General features: G+C 39.8%; 1 protein-coding gene across 2 annotated transcripts in view; it reads right to left on the bottom strand.

The window, feature by feature from the left end:
- The window catches only part of GRAMD2B (GRAM domain containing 2B), a 55,975-nt gene extending 38,226 nt beyond the window's left edge, over positions 1–17,749 (bottom strand). Inside the window, exon 1 of one of the 2 annotated variants that reach the window (XM_010980868.3) lies at positions 17,209–17,749. In XM_010980868.3, coding sequence (XP_010979170.1) covers positions 17,209–17,291 — 83 coding nt within the window. In that variant the 5' untranslated portion in view covers positions 17,292–17,749. The remainder of the gene's footprint in view (positions 1–17,208) is intronic. The other variant, XM_010980861.3, reaches the window with a different exon arrangement.
- Between the last annotated feature and the right edge of the window lie 245 nt (positions 17,750–17,994).

Raw genomic sequence — 17,994 nt, 5'->3', positions numbered from 1 at the left:
GCCCAGAGCTGCTGCCTGTCACGTAAAACCTGAATTTAGAAAACACATGGGTTTTTTTTTTTTTTTCCCACTTTAAAAAAATTTTGGGTAAAGGAGCTTAGGGGAATGTATTCATTTTGACCAATGAAGTGAGGTGGTGCTGACAAGAGGAACAGGGACAATATTTGAAGATCAGTCCCAGGTTTCATTAGAGAAACTCAGACTGGTCTAGTATGGGGGATTACTACTTAATTTACATCATAGCTGGATGAATAATTAAAGGTACCCACTTATTTTCATAAACGATCACGAAAATGTCCAGCCACTTACTATGAAAATGTAATGACATACACAGAGTAGGCAGAAGAATGATGATCTACTTATGCTTCATCTGTATCTCTGCCCACTCCTCCCACCTCCTATTTAGTTTGAAGCAAATCACATTATCTTCACATCTGTAATTACTGCAGTATGTAGATCTAAAAGATAAGGATTTTTTTTAAAAAAAGATAAACACAACACCAACAACAAACTCAAAAAGGATTAGCAATTGTAATTGATTAAAAAAAAAGTGAGGTCTAGCTCTTCTTCAGAGAAGGTTTAAGCATTGGTGTCATTATTGAAGAGTAGCAGGACACGCCACCCCCAAAGATGCCAATTTGGTATATTCATTTTGAATTGTAGGTACTTGAAAAACAGCAAAGGCAGGGAGAAACTTTCTCTTGGACAGATCCTCCAAAAGGAATTGAATTGTCATAAATCCCCTCCCCAAGTTCCATCAGCCAGGGAAGATTGATTCTTACCATGGAAAGAAGACTAGAAGCCCACACCACAGCCAAATTCCATCACAAACTATCACATCTCCGCTTTATTCTATGGGCCCGTCATCTTCCCTAAAAATCACTTACTCTCCCCTGACAGGCCTAGATCCTCCCTCCTCTTTCTTTATTAAGATAGTATTTAATCCTAAATTCTGTAACCATCTGGGGAGTTACTCATTTTCCCTCCAGGGACTCTCCCACATATACATGAGGTATATATGTTAATAAAATTCTTTTTTAAAATTATTATTTTTATTGAAGTATAGTTGATGTACAATATTATATAAGTTTTAGGTGCACCATATAGTGATTTACAAATTTTAAAGGTTATAATTCATTTATAGTTTGTTTTTCTCTTGTTAATCTATCTTGAATTACAGGGGTCTCAGCTAAGAACTCAGAAAGGTAGGGGGAAAATTATTTTTCTTCCTGTCCAGTATTTAGGACTGGAAAGATTGAATCATCTCTAGGCACAGAGCTGGATACTGAATATCCAGTATGGGATTTGCGAGAGGTCCCATTCCTTGTGTTGGTCCACATGGCTGTCTCCAGCTTGGCAACAGAAGGTACCCACCCTGGTATCTCCACTTGCTGGGCTGCCTTTTTTTCTTGGGAGCCTACTTGCTCTGGCTACTCTGGGGAGAGGAAGAAACAGACATGACATTCCCTAATCTCAACACCTGGGCTAGGTCATGTTCTCTTGAGGGTAAAGAAAAAGAGATTCAAATTATATACGCCAACATGAAGCTTGCTGCAGTTGTGAGCAGGATGTATCCAACTGGATGAGCTACCATAAATCTAGGTGGGATGATGGAGCCACACCTGTATCCTCTGGCCCATCAACACTAGGTCTCAGCGAAGCCTAGGGCTGTGCTAGCCCTGGAGATTGTCTGGGCTTTCCCACAGACATGCCTTTGAGAATTTGCAGAGTTAGCTCAGATGTCCAGAACACAGAAAAGTGATTAATTCTACACTGGTGTAAAAAGCAAGCAGTATGTGGGTCTGAAACAAAATATGGAGTTCCAGGTGCAAAAATCAGCACTCTCAACAGTATTAGATTCTCAGAATTTGTCAATCATAAATAAATGCCACAAATGGTACCTGCCCATGTATTTCTGCAAGAATTCTGCCAATTTTTAGAACAAAAATCTACAGAATTCTGTTCAGGAAAAACAGCTCTTATGTAACAACGATTCCTACTCTCTCCTTGAAAGTCTTCAGCTACTGCACAGGCAGGTTATCTTCTAAAGGAAACAGAGGAAACATCTTTCCTAAGCTGGAAAGACAGTTTGTTTCAAAGGCAGCTATCTGAGTAGTATGATTTGCTCAACAGTGTGAGATCCCGGGCAGGGCCCCACTTTCGTTGCATCCATGAATCTTGGTACCACAACCCCAGGTGTCCCCACCCAATGTGCTCTACCTATATTTCTTTAGAATAATCTTTGAAAAGGGAAGCCAGGATTGGGGAGGGGACAAGTGTTGGAAGGCATCTCTAGCTTTACTGTTATAAATGTAATACCACCAATACATGAAGTAACTGACAGCATCCTTCCCTCCTTCCATCACAGCTGAGTTGAAGCTGGTGTTTCAGAAGGGAGACAGAAAAGTTACTGTGCAGGAAAGTTATCAACTGTGTCAACACCTCCACTGGGACAGCAGCAGGTGATTGAGTAAAGGGTGCCTCTGGAGACAGAGGGGGAAGGGAGATGTGAAAGAGGATGTGGGAGGGCTCTGTGCCCTCGGGTTTTGCCTGGAGCCTGTTTTAACTAACTAATGGGACCTCCGCTCAGGACACAGATACACAGACTGAAACCACACATAACAAAACCAGGTCTGAGAATACAAATCAGGCTGAAGAACTCTTCTCTCCTTCAGGATGGGGATTTTGGGTGTTCTTGAGCCACAGGGTTTCTGGTGAGATCAGTTTGTGAATGCCACAAATGTGTGGTCCTCAAAGTGGGGCCTAAGGCCTTTCCATGTCAGAACCACTGGGGTTGGGGGGGGGGGCTGTAAAAATGCACATTTTTAGCTCAACTTCAGAGATTTTTAAGTCTTATACCCACTAAAACCTTGAAACTACTGAGCTGAGTGTCAGTCAAGTCAGTATTATTGAAGCAAGTGGTTTAACTTTTGTTTCTTTCACCTAGGAATCATATGATGAGGGCTGGAGAGTGGTAAATTTTTTAGCACAAACCAGTGCTTCTGGGAAAATAACCCTGGTAATTTTGAATATGTAATGCTATGTTCAGGAATGAAGTGTCTACATTAGTTAAATGCACTATCCAAAATAAAAATACGAACCATGTTTGAGTTTCCTTTAGGAGTTACAATCACTGGTGGTTTTTGTTTTATTTTTTGCTTTGATCTGTGGTTGTCAAGGTTACTACAATGAGCTTCTTATAATCATAGATGTTAATCTGTTTAAAAGTTATTTTAAAAATAGAAGAAGGAAAAAGGATGACAGTGGATTCTGAGACACCAATATGCACAGTATCTTAAACTAGAGCAGATTTAAGTAAAGGTTTGAGGGATTTTTTAAGCAGGAGGCTCACAGGGAAATCTAAAAGTATTATAGTGCATAAATTTGAACACACCTTGGAAAATGCATTTTAAATAAGGTTCTGAATGAGTTTTTTTCAAAATTATGACTGATGTAAATAAATATTCAGGTAAAGAAGGTTGTTGATGATGAGATTAGGAGTGAATGGTTAATGTGCTAAATTTAAATCCTATAGCTTGAGAATACATCATGATAAACCACAAATCTATCTTTTATCATTTAGATTTAAGCTGAATATTCTTACATGCTTATTTTTTTCAGAAGAAGTTTAGAATCATTCTGTAATGTTTTTTAAGAGTTATTGAGGTTTTGTTCAGTTGCACTGAACTTATAAATTTAAGGAACACAGCAGCTATCTTTATGATCTGCAGTTTTCCTTTTAAAGACGGTAGACCTCTCCATTTAAGTTGTCTCTTTTAGTAGGTGTATTGTTTCACTTTAAGTCCTATTAAATCTGTTTCTGGGAATTTTAATTTTCTGTTGCTTGTCAGTACCTTTTCCTCCAACTTATTTATTTTGAAAATTTGTGTTGTTAGTAAAAAAGGTAATTGATTTTTAAAATTTGTCTGATAATCAGTCAACTTATTGAATCCTCTTGTTTCTAACTTTGTTAGTTCACCTGAGTTTAAAAAATAAAATTAATCTTCATCTAGACTCAGCACAGAGTCCAGCCTCCTGTGGGTTCCCCTGGCCAAGCTTCATTTCATGTCCCTTAGTGCCTTCATCCTTACACACACTGATCACACTCCCTTCTTGAGAACACTGACACCTGGATCCTTCGGTGTCCAGGTGGGTGGCATCCAACAACTTGGCATTAACTCCAGTGATCTTTATTTTCACTTCACATAAATCACCGCCAATGCCTGGCTGTCATCGTTCCCAATGCTCCACTAACATTTCTCTGGCAGAGTTCATTGGTGTTCTCTATATTGCTAAATGTGAAGGGTGTTTCAGGAACTCTGACCTTCTGGGATGTTTTCTGACATCAGCAACCAATTCTCTACACACCAAATGGATATCCAACAATTCAAGTCAATTCTGACACTAACTACCCAGAATTAGGGCAGACACCATAGGTTAAGGGCTCAGTCCCACAAGACTGCCCCCACATCTGATGACAGCTGCAAGTTGCAGGCTAACTGGTTTTAAACCAGGGGTTCATCAGGTTCGATAATTTGCTAAAATGGCTCACAGAACTCAGGGAAATGCTTAACTTACCTGCACCAGTTTATTATAAAAGATACAACTCAAGAACAGCCAGATGGAAGAGAAGAATGGGGCATGTTGAGCTTCCATGCTGGCTCTGGGTGCAGTGCCCTCCTAGAACCTTGATGGATTCACCAATGAGGAAGCTCATCAAATCCTGTTGTTCAAGAGTTTTCACACTGCTTAATCTGCTGGCCCTCCCAGGAGGTTAGGGATGGGACCAAAAGCTCCCAACCTCTAATCACTGGAACTTTTTGGTGACCAGCCCCAGGCTGAGGCCATCTAGGGGCTGTACCCTACACCAGCTCATTAGCATAAACTTAGGTGTGATCCAAAGGGGTCATTAGGAATAACAAGAGAAACTCCCTCCTATCACTCAGGAAATGCCAACTTCAGGAGCTCTGGGCCAGGAATTGGGTACAAAGACCAAATATGTTTCTCATTACAGCACAGACTTTCATTCCAATGTCAACTTTGATAAAAGGGAAAACATTGTTTTAATACCCCAAATCTCCTTTTCCTTGTATGTTCCATGGCTTAATTAAAGGCATCACAATCCATGCAGCCTTCCTGGGGAAAGAAACTAAGAGTTACTCTACTTTCCTCCCTCTGTCAATCCAACCCATCACCTGATTCTTCCAATTTTATCCCCTTGACATTTCTCAGATATATTCTCCCATTTTTCCTACTAAAACAATCTCATTTGGATTGCTTCACAGTCAGCTAATCCCTGCTTCCTATTTTGTTCTTTATCAAGTCTATCTTAAACCTTGCTACTGGAGTCATTTCTAAAAAACTCAAACCTGACTTTAGCACATCCCTGGGTAAACCCCCCCTTCAGTGACTCCCCATGTCTTCTAGGTGAATCTAAGCGCCTTCTCATGGCAAAAAAGGGCGTCCTCTGTGACCTTCCTCCAATCTACTGCTCCTGACTCAGGCGATGCCAATCAATATACATGTTACATTTTACATTCCAGGAATATTCTCCATAATCGCCAGTCTGCTTCACATCACTGTGTCTTCATTTAGGCCATTATCTCTCTCTTTTTTTTTTTTTGAGGGGGGTTGTGCCTAACTCCCAAACCTCCTTCAAAATTTAGGTATCATCATTTCCTCTAAGAAGCCTTTTACTTAATCCCCACACGGGGCTGGTTTCTTCTCCACATTCTCTTAAAATGCTTGTACATATCCTTAATTTACCACAATAGATTGAAATTTGTATTTATTGCCATAGTAAGATACTGCTCAGGTTACTGTGAAATCTGCTATAATGTTCTTGAGGGCAGGGTCCACATCTAAAACCTCCTAATATCCTGGTAACATACTGTAGTGCCTAACAATAGTAAATCCTCAAAAAATGTGTTAAATTCCAACTACTGATATAAATAAAAGTACTTGATGAAACAGAAAGTGCTATAAAAATTCTACAGTCATTATTAAGTTGAAATGGTAAACCAGTGTCCCTGACTTCCTCTCTGAGGAAAATGGCTTTTTAACTTTAAATTGTATTCTGTAGTCAAGTGTAATCAAATTATATATGATTATTTTCATACCAGAGAAATTTGCAATTCTACTGATAATGAATTTGCTCCCTATTTGTGTTTTAGGCTTTACCTTAAGTTGATTAGACCTTTCTACTCTGAGTTGTCCGGAAGGCATTGTGTTCCTGTCACCCGCAGCATAAGGGCAAAGCAGGGTTGTCCCCATGCAACATGAATGCTGATATGTATCTGTAAATGTGTAAGAGGACAGTTGTGGTATGTTTCAGAGGCGGTCTTGCCACAGCCAGGGGTAAGTTTACCAAGGGGAAGAAATTAAAAAAATGAAAGAGGCCAACTGAGTAAGAAAGCAAGGATTCTATTCATATTCAAAACACTTTCCTCAGTTTGCTCCGTCTGATAGAATTCTGTATACAAAGGCTACAGAAGAGAGCAAATAAGTAGGGCAGTTCCTTCCAAGACTCATACTCTTAAGGTTGGAAGGGATCTAACAAATCAGGTCACTCAGCCTTCTCTCTTTACAGAGGATGAAACCAAAGACCAGAGAATGACTTCTCTAAAGTTTCAAAGAATCAGTAGCAGAGCCAAAGCCAGAAGTGATGCACAGGGAACCAAGCAGTGAGCATTCTCACTGGGAGCTCCAGGTTCTTCCATGTTCTACACTCCTACCCCAACCAGTCCACCAGTCCAGCCACAGGAGACCCCCTAAGTATTCATCCAAAACACACATTTGAACTTCCCAGTATCCTATCCTTGTTCTTCTCTTACCTGGAATAACTTTTCCCTCCAGCTAAGGCCAAATTCTTTCTTAATCATCAACCTCACTTCTGATCTTATCTCAGCTTGCCTCAAGAAAAGCAAACCGCCTATGACTTGGTTCCTATGAGTACTTCATAATTATCGTGGAATTCTTATCATACGGTATTAGTTGTGTGTGTGTGTCCCATTTTCCTCTCCCCAGACTAGGGGTTCCGAAAGGTCATTGCTCACATCTCAAATTCAGCCGGTTATTCCCAGCACAGAGAAAATGGCAGGGAAGCGCTTGCTGAATCACCCTGGATTAGAGAAGAGTGGAGATATGTCACAAAGAAGTTACCACACAATTGAGGGTGAAAGTCAGATCTGAGATATGCTATGCTAATGAATCCATTCTGACCAAAAGTCAAGAAAAGGGAACAGGAAAGTCTGCGTGTCCTTAAGCAGGCTCCAGGACTGACCAGACAGTAGACCAACCATCTCACAGATACTAACTAGGAGGTGACACTCAGAATGGAAAAAAGTGGAAAGTTTCACTAGCTTCATAGCTAACTGATTGCCATCATATGGGACAGTAAGGAGTAATGCCCTGCAATACAGTGGGAAAGTCCATCAGGTATAAAACTAGGATATGGGGAGGGAACCTGGAGAAGTGTAATTTGCATGCAAATTCCCATAGTGTGTAATGAAGTAGAAGAGAAGGCAAGATGATTGTGAGAGCTGAACCTTACTTCACTGTCATGGGAATTTTTTCAAAAATTGTTTTTCATAACACATACGGTATACTCTTCAGGAAAAGGCATCACATGTTACATCTGCATCCTCGAAGTATTTTTTGATGCTTATGATATGCCCAAAACCTACTTGGATATATTATAAACACTGAAAAATGATTTTAGGACAGAATAATAACTGTTTAACATTTTACTGTTTTCCTAATGAGGTTACAAAGCAATACAACCTAAATTAGAAGTGTAGAAATTGGTTTGTAAGGATCACCAGAAACTTAATCTTATTATTTTACATATTTTATTTTATCTTGTTTTGGGGTCAAAAATGACCATATCCATTGAATGGTTTAAAGGTATTTAAACTATTCTTATCCACATTATTCACCAGATTTGGCTTTAGGCTGTTTTCAAAAAATTGAATTCATTCTCAAAGAAAGAGGATATGCCAGCCTTATGACTATTCAAAGAATGAGCTCCAGGCTTTCAAAGTAACTCGCAAGAAGAATTCCAAAAAAGACTTTGTGCAATTGCAGCATTTTTGGAAAAGTTCTTGGGTTCCTTCGGTGACTACTTTTTAAAAAAACAACATTCACATGTTTTTTAAACAAACTGGTCACATTGTTTATGGAAACACTCTGTCCTTGTGCAAAGAAGACCCCAACTATGGTTTTTCAAAATTGGAATTATGAATGACTGCTGTGCAAATCACCATGTAAAGCTGCAATTGAAACAATACAGTTCCCTACGGCCAGGTCTGAGCACGGATAAAGACACAAGTATCCAGAGAGACACCTGTGTCTGACAGCACCCAGAGAAAGCAGCAGTGCCCGGTTAATAGCTGAAGGTGCTCTCTCTACTCTGTCCTCTATAGAACATTAGAAATCCTTTCACTGCTAGAACCGCAGAAAGGAAGTGAACCTTAGTTTTATTGACGAAGCAGGCCTACAAAAGTTAAGAGATCTACGCAGGGATACACAGACACCTGATGGGGGCCACTCTGCCTTCTGCTATCTTTGTTCTTCTTAAATCTAGTGAGGTTATACAATCAGTGATTTTAGGAGCCTGGTTCAGATTAGACTGCCTGCTTTGAATTGTGACTCCAAAACTTCAACAGCTGTTGCCACCTTGGGCAAGTCACTATGTCTCTGTTAAGCATAAAATGTGATGATAACCGTACCTACCTCATTACTTGCATATAAGTAAAAGCACCTGAACAATGTCGAGCATGTAATGATGATATTACCTTATCTTATCTAAATAGATCAACTGATACATTTGGTACATTTTCTGGAGCTACCTAAATTCTTCTGTGAAAGAAGATCAAATCTCAGAACAAAATATTCCTTTGCTCTACTCTGTTTTCCTTATGGGCCAAGGCCTTCTTCATCGTGATCGCCATGACACCCAGCGGGGTACCCAGCGCCAGAATTAGTTAGTAAATGTCAGTGGACAACATGAACAAGTCTCTCTGGTCATTATCACCTGTTAAATACTGCCTTTCTCCTAGCTCATAAGCCTTTATCATGCTCTCATCTAAGGTTCTCATGAAAGGCATGACATTTTGTGATTTCAGAATTTGAGTTTAGAAAATATGTTGTGATTCTTTGTAAAATTTTCTGAAAATATTCTGATCAAACCAAGAACAGGTATAAGAAATCTACCAACTTCACGCCAGAAAAGTCCAACTTTAGAAGAGAAGGACACGACGGAGGGAAAAAATATTCTTGACAATTCATATAGGCTCTCAGAGGACTGCATTACATGTCATATGAAGCACCCAGGAAATACTTAAGTTGTTAGGATCAAGTGAGGAGTTATTTTCCAATGAATTATAGAAACAGTATAGTGATAAAGCTGTCATGATGAACTAGTTTTTCTTTACTGTTGACACAGAGCAGTTCAACTCACAGTATACCTTTTACAGCCCTACACACAAGGGATTTCAAAATAATCTGTATGATCACAAGATAACCGTTTTCAAATCACAATCCTTAATAGTAAAAGACATAAAAATTGGAATATTTCTGAGGTTCTTCCCAGTTGTTAACTTATTGCACAGGATCAAAGACATAATTAGAAAAATCTGGGAGATAACAAACATAGATATAATTATAAACCTGATATATATGGACTTTAAGAAAATACCAACATTTATATACAGATGAGTATCTCCATTAGGGAAGAGGAGGCCCATGAGCCACGCAGCTCAGTGCCTGTGATTTCACTGCCTGGACCTGGAATAGCACAGGGGGAGAAGAGGAGGACCACCTGCCAGGACAGAAGGGAGCATCACATAGGTTAGCATTTTTTTCTTCATCTTTCCAATATGACTCAGTATCCACCCCCCCTCTTTCTCTAAGCCTTCTCTTCCCTCCCCACCTCCCTACTCACTGTTTCCAACTTCACATTTCCATTTCACCACTTTGGTCTCTGCTCTTTTCAAAGAGGTCTTACTGCTGTGACCTCTACCTGGCTGTTCGCAGGGTGGTCGCAGATTTCTTGCGACCTCATCTGACTGGGGTCCTGTCTCGGATCATCTAGTTAGGAAAGGGGGACAGAAGAGATTAGAAGGTGAACTGGTAACTTGAGGGTGACTCGGTCAGAAATCAGCCCTTCCACCTCACACTCCAAGTCCACCTGACCAAGGGCACTTAAGCTGTGCTCTGATGGATTTATTTATCCATCAATATGGAAAGTGTGTAGGTCACTGGTAGATCACTATTGTGCAAAGAAGTTTGGGGAAAAAGTGGTTTATGACAACAATGTCTGCCACTTATTGAGCTCTCCTCTGGTGTCCAGTACAAATGCTGTATAATCATACTTAATCCCATGCCTGTCTCACGAGGTGCTTCGTCTTGCCAAGTTCAACACACTTGGATGCGTACTGGAAGGTGGATATTCTAAGGAAAAACAAACCAATAAAAAACTCGTTTCTGGCCTTAAATAACAATAGCACAAGGACAAAACCCAAACCCTTGGCAAGTGGTTACCTTTGAGACAAAGAACTATCGGGAAGGAGACAGGAGGTAGTCCCTCAGTTTTCATTTTGTACCTATTTATATTGTTTTATTTTTCTAGCTGAACACATGTATTGCTTTAAAATATGGCATCATGGATGGGGGAAGATTATGATTCTGTTTAAAAATTTCTTCTTATACATGCATCTCTCAATGTTCACTGCAGCACTATTTATAGTAGCCAAGACATGGAAGCAACCTAAATACCCATTGACAGATGACTGCATAAAGAAGATGTGGTATATATACACAATGAAATACTACTCAGACATAAAAAAGAGTGAAATAATGCCATTTGCAGCAACATGGATGGACCTAGAGATTATCGTACTAAGTAAAGTCAGACAGATGACAAAGACAAATATTATACAACGTCGCTTACATGTGGAATCTAAAATATGACACAAATGAACTTATTTATGAAACATAAACAGACTCACAGACATAGAAAACAAACATACATTTACCAAAGGGTAAAGGGGGTGGAGGAAGGATAAATTAGGAGTGTGGAATTAGCAGATACAAACTACTATACACAGAGCAGATAAACAACAAGGTCCTATGGTATAACACAGCGAACTATATTCAATATCCTATAATAAAACATAATGGAAAAGAATAAAAAAAACTTTCCTTTGTATTATTCTGTCATTAAAAAAACAGTAATAAATGTTACATGCAGAGAATTTAAAGGATTATAAAAACAGTACCCAAGTATGACAGCCTGAGTTATCCTTAACATTGAGGTTTGGGGGAATTTTCAAAATCCTAAGTATGATTGTCACTCATTCAGCAATTTAACAGATATTTATTATATGATAAAGTGTAAGGAAATGACCTACGTTTAAGGTGCTTACGATCTTTTTTCCCTGCTATGTGAAAGCACTTTCTCTTAACTTTATACCATGGGCCTTCATACACTGCTGGTAGGCATGTAAAATGGTATAGCTGCTTTGGAAAACAGTTTGCCAGTTTCTCAAAAAGTTAAACATAGAATTATCATATGACCCAGCAATCCCACTTCTAGGTATATGCTCAAGAGAAGTGAAAACATATGTCCACATGAAGACCTGCACAGAAATATTCACAGCAGCAGTATTCATAGTAAGCAAATGGAGACAACCTAAATTTTCACCAACAGGTGGACAGACAAAATTATATGGTCTATCCATATAATGGAATACTATTCGGCAATGAAAAGTAATGAACCACTGACATACACTACTTCACAGATGAAACCTGAAAAACATGATGGTAAGTGAAAGAAGCCAGATACCAGAGACACCCATTATATATGATTCCATTTATATGAAATGCCCAGAAAAGGCAATATACAGAGAGAAAGTAGAGCAGTGACCACATGGGGTTGGGGGTGGGAACAGGGATTAATACAAAGGGGCACAAGAAATCTTATGGTAGTGGGGTGTGTTCTAAAACTGGGTATGATGATGGTGTACCACTCGGTAAAGTTACTAAAAGTCATTGAATTGTACACATGAAATGGATAAATTTTATGATATGTAAAATACACCTCGATAAACCTGCATCTTGGGGGCATCATGTCCCATCGTGAATATGGGAACCTTTGGCACATGGGTGACCAACAAGAACATATTAACTAGTTTACCTTAGGGAATGGAGTCTTAGTTGGTTCTGCTTCTCTTCTAAGGGCAAATAATCAAATTTAAGTGTGGATAAAAACACCCTCTTTACGGAGGAAGAACAGTCACTAAGGTGGCTGTAGAGGAGCCTCTCTCCCTGGACCTGTGCTTTAAGCCCTTTGAAAATGTGTGAAATGCCTAAAGCTGAGCATTTAAAGAATTAGAAAGATGCTGAAGGAGAGTTTTATTGGAGTTCAGCAAATGGAAACAACTCAGCAGTTTAAAGATGACGAGCCAAGAAAGAAAAGCTGAGTGCCAGGCAGCAGGATATAGAAATCAATGGATCAGAGATCAGATGTGAGAATTCCAAATCGGGAAGTAGTATTTAAATAAGCTGGTAGGTCACTAAATAGTTATGGCATGAGGTCCTTTTAGCATAAACTAAAAACCAAGCTGCCATGTTAGATTCATGGAAAAGCCCCGTGGCTGTCACAGGTGCCCTCAAGGCCGGACTGATGGAACGGAGGCTCACTTAATAAAACACTGGTGCCTGCTACTGTAAGAGTTAGGCCTTTTGAATTCTGTTTTGTTACGTTTTATATCACCCTCCCATGCCCACCCTATAGCACGTCCCAGAACTTCAACAGTGAGGACTGCCACAGCTATGGCTCATGGAGAGCTGACAATGTCAGGCACAAGGTGAAGTGCATTTCTTACACTTCCCATTTAAACTTCAAAACAAGCCTCTGTGAAACAACTGACTTTATCATTCTTTACAGATAATGAAGCTGAGATTTAGAGGTGCTAAGTCACTCGCCAGGGTCACACTTTTAGGAGATAGGAAAGTCAAATTTATTTCATATCCTGGCTTCCTAGAACCTGCATTTTTAACCTGTTTATGTACTGCCTTGGTACATAAAGAGGTTAAAAATTACCAGTACCTTGGAAATTGGTAACTTCCAGTGGTACTACCCTCTAGCCATGGAGCTGATTTGGTTCATTAAATTCCTTTTCAAAACATTTTAGACCAGGGAACATTGTTTATTTTTCTCCATTTTTTCAAACTCCTCAATTGATTGTTTTACTTTAATCTTAATATTTTCTAACATGTTAGAATTTTGTCTTCCTTTCCCAAACTTTATATTTAGAAGCACACTGGCTAACCTGTCAGATTTGGTGACCTGGAAATTAGAATTTTTAAAAAAAGAGAAAAGTATACACCTATATGTACAGAAAGATAGATAATACAGAGAGGTTTTTTTTTTTTCCTAGATAGGCACTTTCAATGTTTGGAGTTAAGCAAGCTCTAAGAGATTGAGCTATATTCAATAATTATTCATCTTTGCTCCTCTTGCTTCCAATGCTAGATCAGTTCCCAGCTGCAACCCTTAATTCTGTTTGTCAAGTATCCTCAATATGCACAAAGACAGCATAGTTGGATGATAAATGCTGTCATTGCAGGTAATGTTGTTACTTGAATTCACTATTTAAAGTCAAAATATGTCCCTAGTATCATTATTACTTCTTGATAACCCCAGAGAGCTTCCTTTTAAGGTAAATTGCTTATGTTACCCACATTCACCCTCTCTTTCTCCATATGTATATGAAATTGAACACATTTCTAGAATTCTTAGGTCCCAAGTTATTGAAATTTAAATGTTTAAAATTCAAATTGCATTACCAGTTACATGTGATGTAATTCATTACTTAAAATATGAATCAATTGCCCAGAAATATATCAGCATTAATGTTAGGTATTTTCTGAAAGTCACGCAAATACAAGTAACCAGGCCATTACTAAGTTAGATCCGCCAGAGACTTTAAGACTTTTAAAGTGTATCTCATAAAATGTGTGTGAAAAAAGTTAGGTTATATTAGAAAAGTCTATGCATTGCAAACATAAAATTAAAAATGAGAAAGATAAAGTGGGGGAAAACCAGGATCTCAAAAGGAAATATTCAACTAAACTACCAATTCTTGATTAAAAGGGGGTTATTTTTTAAATCAAATATGTATTTTGGTGGTGAGTAAATGTGCAATCTCACTTCTAGCACAAAGATGAATAAATAAGCCACAGCTCTTAGGCAAGTAAGCTCTACTGCTACTGATAGAAAATCTGATTTAGAAATTTTAAGAGTAAAATTTCCCCTGAGATGGTGAAACTGAAAATCAGCTTAAGCATATTAAATACCTTAATTAGGGAGTTTGGGGGGGATGTCAGCTTCCACAGCTCACCAACAGATAGTTATTCAAAGTGATTATCTGTTGGACCCTTTGAGAAATTCATTGAGAAAAAATGTGATCAGAGTTGGTAATCTATTTTAGGGAAAGTTAACTAATATACACTGGTCTAGGGTGTGAGTTAATATATGTTAACAACTTAAAGCAGTACTTTGTATATACTAAACGTTACATAAACATTCATTGTTAATTAATAGTAATAACAGTAGCAGCAAAATTCTCTGGGCTGACCATGTACATACAAGGTGAGCACTGATAAGAAAGAAGAGTGTGGCCAATGATAAGGAGAGGCTTTATTTTATTTCTTTTTTTTTTCCCAGAAAGTTGTTATTTTTTGTTTGTTTGCTTTTTTGTTTTTTTTAAACAGAGGTACTGGGGATTGAAGCCAGGACCTCGTGTATGCTAAGCATCAGCTCTACCACTGAGCTATATCCACCCCTCCAGGAGAGGCTTTAAATGAAGGAAAGCTTGAGTTGATCTTTGAAGTTTATCAGGAGAAAGAAGAAAGGGAACTGCTGAGCAAAGTAACAGAGATGAGGAGAAGGAAGAGGGAGGGAACCTTATTCAGTACTATGTTTGGGACACTTGTTCCTTATTCTTCTCATTATCACCTCTGAATTACGGGGTGGCTAGTGTGACAGCTTGGCTATAGAAGTTGTGCATGCTGACTGGTATTTGGGAAATGAGGTTGAAGTGGTCCATGTGGGTCCAGATCAGTAAGGGTCTTAAATTCTTGGCAGACGAGCTTGTTTTTTAGAGAAGGCCATGGAGGGCCATCATAGATTCTAGAGTATAGAAGTACAGATAAAGATTCAAGTTCAGGCTCTAGAGTTAGGAGTCCTGGACTTGAAGCTGAGCTGCTCTCTTTCTGTCCCTGCCTGCCTAGTTGCTTAACTTCTCAGTTTCAGTGGTCTTATTTGTAAAATGGGGATAGTGATAGTATTACCTGATTCTGTATGAAAATGCATGCAATGTATTGAGCAACCGCCTGCCACAAAGCAAGCATTCCCCACAAATGGCAGCTGTTATTAATTAAGAGGCTAAGGTTCCAGGTGACAGGGCCTACATGGTGATAGGGCCCAGTTACAGATGCACGGGTTGGGGAGGAGCAAGCCACTCTAACATGCTTGAAGAAAATGTTCATTGGGACACTCTGACTTCAAAAACTTTGAGCTTAGTGATAATTAATCTAAGATATGAAATTCAAAACAGAGAAGTTATTACACTGAGTTTCCAAGCATAAAAAGGTTGCGACTCAACATGATTTCAAAGTTGGAATTATCAAACCAATATATCACTGTGATAATGTATTCACCTGTGTCTTTAAATTACTTTTACTCTATTACCAAAGCAAGAGTTTAAGAGCTCAGAAGAAAAGAACACCTAAAATCCTTAGACTGAATCAGAAGCAACTTCGGTAGGCCTGGGAATTCCCACTTTGCAGGGAAAAACAAAAAACCCAATTAACAAAAGACTGCTGAACGGATAAACATCCTAACTGTGGAGATGATTCAGTTACAGGCCAAACTTTTTATAATAACTTGTTTGTATGTTTAATGGGGCACTGGCCACCAATGTCCCTCGAAAAACAATAATACATATGTGGGCCTCTCCTCAACACTGTTCTTGGGTTACAGAAGACAGATACCAAATCACACTCATTCCTGTATTCCCCACCATTATGGAACAAATAGTAGGTATTCCAATAAATGCTGAAACAATGAATGATGGGGACTGAATCTTTACTATTAATACATTTGTCATCTTTATATACTAGTATCAAGAAAGCATTTTAGATACCCAACAGCTTGGTACCATAAAAATTAAAATTGAACTTATTTAGATGTTTATCTTAATCTCATTTAATGTTATAGTGATATAGAAAATAAGCAAATAAAGATTCCTTTCCTTTTTAAAAGAAGACTTTGGGAATAACAACCACGTAAATACATACTTCCGGATTTAAAAAAAAAGTACGTATGGTAAATAGGTTTTATTATAGGAAGCTAATCCTTGGGATCAAATATTTGAGTTTTCAGTTTGCTAAACCAGAAGCGTTTACAGGTCAAACAATGTGCAAATCCTATCACACACATGAATCTTTTAAGAGGACAGTCAACCCAATATTTGATGTGTTTTATTTTATTATATGTTCCCTGTGCTCCCCTACTCCAGCCTACACCCTCTCAAAAAAAAAAAAAAAAGTGTGTAAGCCTGTGTTAAGTACCCAATAAAGGCAGGCAGTCTTTGAAGACGAAAGATAAAGCATATTTCATGTTTTCCACTACTTTTCCTCTCTCTTGAGGGAAAACAGTGAAAAGGGAAAGGTGAAAACACCCTCAGGCTCTGAACTGAATAATAAAATACGCATCATTGTGAAGCAAATGACCACATGACGTATACAGGGCAGCTGCATCTTTACACACGTCATTAAGAAGAAAGACAAGTAAAACAAATGATAAGCGCTCTGTTTCTTGACATGGCTTGGAAATCTGAAAGGTCGCCCCAGACCACCCTTGGGAATTATAATTAAACAATCGTGCTCTTGGCTCAAAAAGTTCACATCCCCACCGGACTGCAAGCGGCAGGGCATTCCTGAAACGCTGCAGTCCGTGTCTTATCTCTACTAGAAGAAGTAGGGAAAAAGAGACCAGGCGCCACAGAAAGAGTTCAAGCCCCAAGGCTGACCATGTTAAAGTTCCAGAAAACCGTTTCCACTCCCAACTCGTTCCTGGGAGAGCAGTTTGGGTAGCGCGCGTCCTACCGTCCCGGATGGGATCCGGGGGAGGATACTTACTGGGCTGAGCCAACTCTGCTCTCTCTCTTGCCGAGCACTTTGGCAGACTTTGTGTCGTCCACATCTTGCTGTAGTTCAGTCATCAGGGCAGCGTCCGGAGGGCACCTTCAGACCCGGGCGCGCAGACAGCCTCCTCCTCCCGCTCCCCCAGCTCCCACCGTCCGGGGCGCAGGCCCAGCCCGCCCGCCGCGCCCTCCCCTGCGCCCTGGGCGGCTCGGCGCATCCGGGCCGCCCGCGCCGCGGGCCGCCAACCTGGACACGTTCGAGCCGGCGCGATTGGTCCGAAAGCGAGCGGGGCAGAGCCGCGAGGGAGGGAAGAGGAGGGTCGAAGCGAAATGACAGCCTCTTTCCCCAACCCGGGAGGGCAGAGGAAGAGAAAAAGGAAACCTGTTGAACTAGTCTTTCTGGGAGAGGAAGCTAATTGGCCAAGCAGGTGAAATATTTGCCTATCCAGGCGCCGTATAGAAAGCCTCCTGGTAAACTGGGCTTTCCCCCCACCCTCCTCTCTACTCGGACGGTAACTAGACTTGATAAATGGGCAACCAGCTGTAGATAAAGGAAACGATACGACTGAGTGAGGCTCTCTTGCACAGATGCACCGTGAGGTCTGGCCTGTGCCTCAGCCTAAATTATTCAAAGAGGATGTAGCCTCATTGAGGGCTGCCTGTCAGGGCTTAAACAATAGGTCAGTTCAGTGACAAAAGTAATCAAGTAGTTGCCTGGTTAATCCTTCCTAGGTAGGGGCGGAGCAAGGATGGAGACGCAGTCCTCAAACCTCACCAGCAT

The sequence above is a fragment of the Camelus dromedarius genome, chromosome 3 (genome assembly GCF_036321535.1).
Source record: "Camelus dromedarius isolate mCamDro1 chromosome 3, mCamDro1.pat, whole genome shotgun sequence".
Taxonomy (NCBI): Eukaryota; Metazoa; Chordata; class Mammalia; order Artiodactyla; family Camelidae; genus Camelus; species Camelus dromedarius.
The sequence above is the reverse complement of the archived record's forward strand: the minus strand, read 5'-3'. Positions and strand labels throughout refer to the sequence as shown.